This window comes from Dromaius novaehollandiae, chromosome 6 (assembly GCF_036370855.1).
Source record: "Dromaius novaehollandiae isolate bDroNov1 chromosome 6, bDroNov1.hap1, whole genome shotgun sequence".
Taxonomy (NCBI): Eukaryota; Metazoa; Chordata; class Aves; order Casuariiformes; family Dromaiidae; genus Dromaius; species Dromaius novaehollandiae.
Window position 1 is genome coordinate 26,601,821 of NC_088103.1, and position 9,270 is coordinate 26,611,090.

General features: G+C 43.8%; 1 protein-coding gene across 1 annotated transcript; it reads right to left on the reverse strand.

The window, feature by feature from the left end:
* Nucleotides 1-374: 374 nt before the first annotated feature.
* LOC135328715 (cytochrome P450 2H1-like) lies at nt 375-9,270 on the reverse strand. Its single transcript, XM_064513974.1, has 9 exons — nt 9,040-9,270; nt 6,836-6,998; nt 5,726-5,875; nt 4,794-4,954; nt 4,202-4,378; nt 3,702-3,843; nt 3,217-3,404; nt 1,716-1,857; nt 375-1,252 (listed from the first exon to the last, which is right to left on the reverse strand). The coding sequence occupies exons 1-9, from the start codon at nt 9,214-9,216 to the stop codon at nt 1,071-1,073; spliced, it is 1,482 nt and encodes a 493-aa protein (XP_064370044.1). The 5' UTR covers nt 9,217-9,270; the 3' UTR covers nt 375-1,070.

The window sequence follows — 9,270 nt, forward strand, 5'->3', positions numbered from 1 at the left end:
TATAAAGGTATGGGAAGATGCAAGCTGCCATTCCTCTAGTAAATGGCACTGTGGGGGTCCCAGTATTGTTTCAGTAGAATTGGTGTATCCAGTGCAATTAGTTGTCCTGTTTTGTCACAATGGCCAACTCTGTAACTGCGGTCTGGGTTCTAATAGGTTGTATAGGGTCAGTCCAGCCTCACATTGTCACCAGGAAGGAAATTCTTTTAGATCATAGACCAGCTCAGTCTTCAAGCCAGAATACATTTCATATAAATGAGTGAAATAAAATAGTCGTGTATGTACAAGTCTGGGGAAACATTTGGGCATCCAGGCTGTGTGGAGGCAGGTTATCCACCAAAACCCTTCTGTCTAGACTCTCAGAAAAGCAACAGTCCAGTTTATTACTTCTTCTTTATTTTGCAATATAAAGTGTAATTTCACAGACCTTTATTATAATCACATAAGAGGGGACCCATCTGCCTAGTCCTCAGATAAACTCCATCCCCACCGAAGGAGAGGATATATACTATGGCGAGAATACAGTGTCTGCTGAGCCCCTGAGGGTGGAAGATCATCATCTTCTGACAGGAAAAAAAACAGTTCTACACCGTTTGTGCTTACCATCACAAGCAGGTCACAAAGAAAAAAAAAAAAGAAAGAAACTACAGAGGAGAGACATGTACCTCAAGCAGTGTCTGGGAAAACTCTATAGTACAACTGTCACTGTTCCTGCTGTGCTGAGAGGAACAGGTGGCACAGACAGCAGTAGCAGGGCTCTGAGAGCACTAACTCACATACCCTGAGGTATGTCAGGAGGTAAGGACCCAGAGAGGAACCTGGGTTAGGCAGAGGAGGCGTGGAGGAAAGCCTGTATAGCTTTGCCATAGGGAGCTGTCTCCTCCCCTGTGCAACCACCTACTTGCCTTAGAGCTGGATACATACAAACATTTTCTTCTTTTTAGTAGGACATGTCTCTCGATAAAGAATCTAGCAAATGGTCTCAGTGTTTAGTATCTCCAGGTTGGAAAATGATTGTCGTTCAAGCAGAGCTTTCAGGAGCTTGGAGGTTGGCAACTGTCTTTACTTGGCTAACGTGGAAGGAAAGAGATCTCGTAAGGTTTTGGCATATTTGCAAAACTGCTGATTATTGGGGAAATGTCAATGTCCTTGCGATCGATAACAGGTTTCAAAGTAAAATTCTGCAGGATGGCTGTTAAAAATATGAATAGCTCCATCCGTGCCAGACCTTCTCCTGCACAGATGCGTTTTCCTGCAAGGAAAAAGAAAAGTGAGGTGATAGTGGAATATTTTTCTAGTAACTTGTTTTAATCCCTGCTTAATGAAAGTTCAGATATCTCAGAATGAACAGGCAGCACTATGGCATTTTGGGGAAGCGAATGAGTTAACCTAGGGGCTCGGTGTCTGGAACAATATGGGAGTGCTTGGTGGGCAAAGGCCTGCTGCTGTCTGATATTAAGTTTGGAGAGACAAGTGGCATGGCTGTGGGTTACACTTCATGCAGCTCTCCTTGTAGAATCCGTTGGAGGAGCTTTTGTAATGGTAAAAGATGAAATCAACTGGAACGCCAGTGCAGGGCTTAGAGCTGCCCAGAAGTGACTCTAACAGGAGAGCACCAGGTGTCACTGTGTAGACCATGGTGACAGAGCCACTGAAATCTTCAGAGAGTCTCTAGGAGAGGATAGCCTGGGATCTGAAATAGATAGAGTGCTTACCTGCAGAAAATGGCATGAAGTAGTTGCTCTTTCTAAAGGTTCCATTTGCATTTAAGAAATGTCCCGGGTCAAATTGTTCTGGATTTGGAAATTCCTTGTTGTCATGTAGGACAGATCTTAGCATGGGGAATATCATAGTGCCCTGAATTAGCAAAGAGAGAAGAAAGTTAAAGCAGAGATACGCTAAAGCAAAGTGGCATTGAGAAGTTCCCTGCATGGACCCATTATATACAGCCTTCAATAAGAAGCAGCAAGATTAAAATTGCATGAGACAAACTAATAGAACTGCAAAAGAGCCGTCATGGAAAAGTCTTGGGTGAGTATTAGGAAAAAACAGGTTTTTTTCTGAGCAGGAAAATAAGTTTAGGAAGGGTTGACTGAGATCAACCGTACTCGTTCGTCTCTAACAGGTAACTGGCTATGTTTTTTCATTGATGCAGTTCATTCCATAACAACTATTTTTATAACAGGTAGGAAGCAGGAATACTCACTCATGAAGGGAAACACAGGCCTAGACCATTATGGCCTATTAATGCCTCCAAAGGACCATTAGTTTGAGGTATCTGCCTCCCCCTCCCCCCCCCCCCCCCCCGCCAAAGCTGACACCTTAATTCTCAAAATTTTCCAGCTTTGAGATTATTTGGATTCAATTCAGTGAATTATTTGGCTTTGGTATAGGAAGAGCATGCAGCTGCAAAGTTTGTATGGGGACAATATGCAGCCAGCCCTGCAGTCCAGAGCAGGAAGCTCCAGCTCTTCTTTGCCCTCTTCCTCTCTTCTGTTGGCTTGTGTAGGCTCTGTGATCATCTCACAGATTAGCTGAAAGGGAACAGTGCAAAACTTAGCAGAGCTCTGGGCTACTGAGGTCAGGGTACCTAAGTCTGCACGTGCACATGGGATTTGAAAACCCTGGTGAGTTAGGAAACTGCTCAAATGAATCCCTATTTAATCCATAGATATTAGAAGGTTAGAAATGCTCTTTCCCTAAGCAGAAGAGCACAGCTTGAATAGCATTATTACTGATCATTGATTTATGATCCTTTACTCCTCTACTCTGTAAAAAGCCAACAGAACTTTTTAATCTAGGTAGTTAAAGTTTAACCAGCTTAAAATGAGCTTTCAGTGAGTAAATGTGTGTCACCGGTTTATGCAGAGATTAAGTATGGCAAAGATGCTTTGCAATGAATTTTAATGCTAAGGCTGGTTAGAATAACGAATATTTTTTCCAAATAAATTATAAAAGCTTGATCGCTTACATTTGTGTGAAATACTGGAAAGCTCTATCTCCCTCTTCACATAGCGGATGGAAAGGCTCTTTTCAAATACAGGGGGCTGGAGTAAGTAACTTCCAGAAGCCCCTTCCAAATGAAATTATTCTATGTTTCTGTATCATATTTCAATGTGGTTGAAAAGAGAATAGAACACAATGAACAGAACACATCATGGCTTTGTTCTCTTGGGGCAAGAGAGTATGACTTTTCTCAGAAGCAGTGGAACTGACCTTGGGGATAAGATAGTCTCTGAACTTGGTGTCTTTGGTCACAGCATGTGGGACATTAAGTGGAAGGAAATCCATGAATCTCTGGATTTCATGGATCACAGCATCTGTGTATGGCATCTGGCTCCGATCCGCCATGCAGGGGCTTCGGTCTCGGCCAATCACATGGTCAATCTCTTTGTGAACTTTCTCTGTTAGGAAATAAGTAAGTGTTGAATGGGCAAGTCTCCCATCCTTTTGCCTAGGCCTGTCCTGTATTTACAGCAAAACTTGGTTTTGGCACACCAGGAATATATGAAATTACTGTGTACTAATACCTTTCTACTGTGAACAGAACTAAGACTGATACACATTCCATATTGTAAATACATGTTTCCTTAGTCAAGGGAACATTGCCACTTGTAGTAATGACATGAGTTGTTCAAACTGATTCCATGATGTAAAAAAAAAAAAAGGAGTTTTCAGTTATTTATTCCCTTTTGTATTACCTTCTATCTCTGGGTATTTCAGGAGAATCAGAAGTCCATATCTCAGTGTGACGCTGGTTGTCCCTGTTCCAGCAAGGAACAAGTCAAGTGTGGTTCTGGTCAGGGTCTCAGGGGTAAATTCTGAACGAGCATTCCCTTTCTCCTGGAGAAAGATTTGGCAAATTGTTTGAGCGCAAAGCCTAAGACACTTGTTTACAACGGAAAGTCCTGTATGCATCATACATGTTTTTAGATACATCTAATGTCCTTTTAGAAGTACAACACTCACTCTCCAGAACACCAGCAATTACAGAATTTTTACTGAATAACATCACGGACACTTTTTAAAAATTCTTAGTAAGAAAGTGGAGAGGACAGACTAAAGCTGATATGCCAAGAAAAACAGATTTCCCTCTCTGTTTGCAAGAGCAGAGTGCCCTGTCATGACCGTGAGAAGATGCTGGGATTCCAAACAAACAGGGGTTTTCTTGTAATCTAAAAAGCTATCTCTGTTACACTACCTGTTCCATTTTGATAAGAAAAGCATCAGTGAAGTCTCGAGGACAGGTGGGATCCAGGGATTTCTGGTGGGCTGTTACGATTTCAGAAATAAATTTATAAACTGCGTCAATATTCTGTGCCATTTTGTGATGAGGCCCGGGTACGTGGTCCAGGATACGTGGCATGAAATTGTATAACTGTAAAAATAAAATGATGGAAAAGCACATTCTGGTTAGTCTGAATGCAGCAAAGTTTTCTCTTAACTGTGATTATAAAATATGGCAGTTAAACCCGTTTGGAACAATAGGTCTTTATTATTCAGCTGGATTTTAATGCCTTTTACAAACTTTATGGTGTCACTCTTCAAGGAAAGACTTCACTACATTTTGGTTACTTTTCCAATGATATCCTCCTTTGGACATACAATGGCAAGTCCTTAAGGAAAAAAGACTCAGGAATTGGTCACTTCACTGCCTTTTGGGCCTTCAAAAGTCTTCTCCCACTTTAGGACAGACCACCCCAATGCAAAACTAATTACATGAATAAATATTCACTAATAAAAATATTGTAATCATTCATAAATTTATTAATGAAATGAAATTTTGCACATACCAGTGTCTGTATAGCATTTTGGATCCTGTTATTTTCATCTAGCAACTCAATTAGAGTCAGAAATTTTTTGTCCTCATAGTCAAACCGATCCCCAAAGACAATGGAGCAGATGATGTTGGAAACAGCATGGACTAGGAAGCTGTCAGGCCTGAAGGGCCGCTCTGGAACAAAATCAGTATCTTGCATTCATTATTTCAATCCATTGTTCCCTCCCCTGACACTACTGGGAAGTTTTGCATCTATGCAAGACCCAGAGTCCCACAGTCCTTTGAGCAGATGATGAAAGGCTTATCCAATTTATTCTTCCCTACTTGAAGTGAAGATTTTCTTGCTTAAAAGGTTTAAGTCTTTTGTTCTGCTCTCAGCAGGACACTGGTCTGAGTGCCTTGGTCCCTCATCAGCTGATGTATGGCCCTGAGAATCCCACCAAAACCAATGCTCATGGGAAACGGTGATGTTGCAGCAGCCTTTTAGGTTTGTCTGCTTTTTCTCTTACAGAATAAACATGTGTGAAGGCTGGCTGCAGAAAGGAAGCCTGTGGTCCCTGCTGGCACTGTGCCACTCTCAGGGGAGGTAGTTAGAAGCAATAGTCTTGGCTGATATGCTACCAGAAAAGACTTTCATAGGGTGAAACCAATGGGGTTACCCTCTGCCCTGCCCTGGAAAACAGCCTATAGTAGTCGCTGTCCCCATCATCCCCTCCCTAAGAGCTGGGAAGTATTGTCTAGTGTTCAGAAGACTGGACCCAAAACCAAATGCCTGAAAATTACTTATCCTGTCACCCACTTCTTCAAGACCCCTTGGATCAGGGAGCAAAAGCAGCAGCCATGTGCCCACTTCCCATGTCATACACTTGGTGAAGCATCGCCACACCCTTCCCTATCATTGCAGGCATGCAGGCTGTCCTAGTAGCCCCAAAGTTCATGTCCTACCACGTGTGTTCTTGATCCTCTCCACCAGAAAATGAGCTTCCTCCTGGATCCGGTCCTCAATGCTCTTCTTCCCCATCCCAAAATCACGCAGGGTAGTGAGGGCAAATCGTCGGAGTTGCTTCCAGGTCTCCCCATTGCTGTTCACAATTCCTGACACACGGAGGAAAAACAGAGACTCGGTGAGGAGACAGACTTTTTTCCTCTAGTAAGAAAGAGTGACACAGTAAATACTTGGCATGCAAAGACGCCTGTCTGTGGAGTTCCACTGCAATTGCTAGATGCCCCAAACTCTAAGAAGCTCTCTGCGGTTCTGGAGGTGGCAGATCTGATCCTTCTGATTGCTGCAGGTTGAGTAAAACACAAGGGACAACGGGAAGGAGGAGTACGAAGTAGTCTGTGAGAAGGGTACTTGGCATGGTGTTCCTCACTGTTGGATGCCACAAGGCTTTCTCTAAGAGCGCTGCTGAAATAATCATTACACTACAGCGCTGTTTTTGCTTGTGGTGGAGACTAAATGCACCTGCTGAGGGGGAGGCTGGATGGAAATCCTGGGGATTCTGGTTTCCCTCTTGCTTTCTAGCCGTCTGTCTTCTTCATACCACGGAACCTGTAGTACACGCTGGAATAGCTGTTTACTTGGATAGATACCATACTGGAAACTGCCCTGCTGATTGAGCCCAGGGCCTGGTTTTTACTGGCAGAGCCTGTGTTTAACTTCTCTTTCTTGTGCTTTGGAATTTGACTTTTGCTGATTCCTTAGCGGTTTACGTATTGCTGATATTTTTGGAGATGGGAGAGTAAAAGAAAGATCTTACAGGCATACTTCATGAACAAAATTTTGGGCCAGAAATTGAAGACTGCTGCAAAAACAAGGAACTCAGCAAAGCCGGCCCAGGGCCTTAAAAACCTTTAGTGTGAGCGTGAGTATGGAGTTCCCATTTACTCAAGGATCCAAGTAGACAGTTGGGCTGTTCGTCTTTCATTCTTCTTTTTTTATATACCTGACGGTAATAAACAAAGTCCCCACACTGCCTCCTTCGCTGCCTTTGCAGCTGTTTCCTGAAGCACTGGAAGCATCGGCCCTACATGCTAAGATTACCCAGAACATACCTGTGCCCTGGAAGAATTTGTCAAACAGCGGTAGAGTGCCTCTTCCACTGAACTCATCTGCCTGATCAATCAGAGCTTCTTTCACAACGTCATAGCCATACAGCACCACAACCTCTTTGGGGCCTAAACGTACTGTGAAGACAGGACCGTACTTCTTGCTGAGCTGTAGGAAAGAACACAAAGAACACCACAGCTGAATGTCAATCAAGCAAAAAGAATTTCATAGCAAGGAGGTCTGAGACACTGAGAGGTTTCATAGCAAAGAGGTCTGATTGTTGAGACATGGCATTGATCAGCAGCAGTGTAGAGATCTTTAAACCGTGAATTACAGCCAGAGGAAGAGGGAACAGTCATACAAAAAACAGGTGGTAGGAGTGGAAAGGATGAGGTGTCAGGTCCAAATCCCACAAAAAGAAACAATTCTTCACGGGGCCTTCAGAGCAGTCTGGAACTCTTTGCTGCAGGGTGGATAACAACAGTTTACACAGGCTCGAAAAGCAGTTAGACATGGTCACAGAAGTCCATGAAGGGTTTTCAAACCCAAACACACCACACTTGTCTTTAAAAGCTCCTGGGCCACAGATCTCTGGAAACTGGAAGAGTATACCAGGGAAGAGTCTCTGACTCCTCGTGCTAGTCGCATACGCTTTTCCAGACATCTGCTTTTGGCCTGCAGTTGAGAAGAGGACATGGACTTTTGGTCTGACCTGGAACACCTTTTCTTATGTTCAGTCTTTAAGAGCAAGCTAGATAAAGTCCTATTTTTTTATAGTAGGAAACTGAATAATCTCGTGCTCTAAAATAAAGCAGGATGCTTAGAGGGTGCTCATGACTCAACATGCAGAAGCACTGAGGCAAAAAGGAGCTCATATGTGTATGTTTGCTAATGCACGCAGTGATGCTAGCCACCACGACATTTTTGTGCTGAAGAAGTGAATGCTCTGAAGCAGCTTTGTCAGCCTTAACACTTCATACAAAGGGTCTTTTGTCATTTTTTAAGCTCTGGAAATATGTGGATACCACACCACCATGACCGACAAAATGTCTGTTCTCTTACGCACCAATCTGTAGAACTGCTTAACAATATCCAGGCTGGAGGCACATAGTCATTGTACTGGAAAAATTGGGATTATGCTTTGCTCAGCAGAATCTCAGTCACTGTTAAGGATTTGAGAGAGAAGAGTTGGAGGCTCAGTATAGGCTCAGGCATATTTAACCTACAAGGGTTACTTGTGCACACCTCTGGGCTCTCCACAGACATTATTGTTTGAGTAACGATGCTTCTGGTATCAAGTTGCCATGTGGAGGCAGCTAAATGAAGGCTGAACAATAGAGGCTGAAGTAGATTGCTGACAATGGTACTCAAAAGCCTTCTATTACACGACCTATTGACCAGTGCAGCTATGTTACCGCTTGACCCTCCCCCTCTCCAAGTATTCATGGTTGGCAAAATACTACAATGCCACCGTGTTCCACACTACTGGTAAAACTTGTGGATTTGCTGGGCCTGTAGGTGAAGCCTAGAGCTTCTCGGCTGGTCTGGTTTCCCAGGGATATTGGGATTTTCCCCTGAGCGTTTTCACCTAGTGGAGGGCACCTCCGTTCAAAGTGTCTGGAAGCCCAGAGACCCTCCTCCTCCATCCACCATCCTCCCCATGCAGTCACGTAAGTAACAGGTGCTCCAGCAGAACTCCCAACACACAGGTTTTGCTTGACAAATATGTGCCATTAGCTGGGAGAAGAAATGGGCAGCACACCTCACCTCCAAACTTTCCTGCTTCATTCACTGCGTCCACTCCCAGGAGATCACGTCTATCTGCTAGGAAGAAGAGGCAGCAAAATGGAGTGGGGGGTCCTCCCCAAACCAGGGCCAGGCCATGTTGCCAGAGTGGTGTGGAGTCGGGCACAAGAAGAGTACCATAAATACTGCAACAGCATCAGTACCTTGACTGCAAAGCCATTGCAAATTGCAGTACTGCCATGAGGCCAGCAGAGCACTCATCATTATTATGATTAATATAATAGACAATATACAGATTTCAGAAGGACACATTTCTGAGAAAGTTTTTTTTCTGTTTTGAGTCTGACATTTGGTTAATGCAGCTTTGACATTGTCTGTTGCATTAAGCTGAGAGCCCATCTGCACTGGACCTCATTTTAAATGCAATGGAGACAACATAGGAAGAAAAGAGGCAATCCCTTACCTTCTCCAGGCTTTCAGGCACGTTTCGTGGGTTCAGATGGAACATGCTTCCAATGAAGGGGAGTGCAATAGGGCCAGGAGGCTGCTTCCCTGTTCGAGATTTACTTCTCCACGCTGAAAAGAGAAGGCATGAGAAACAAGTCATCAAGAAAATCGTGGTCATTCCCAGGGGCTCCATGGTGGGCCAAAGAAAAGGTGTCAAGTTCCAGAAGAAACTGAAGTTGGACCTGCA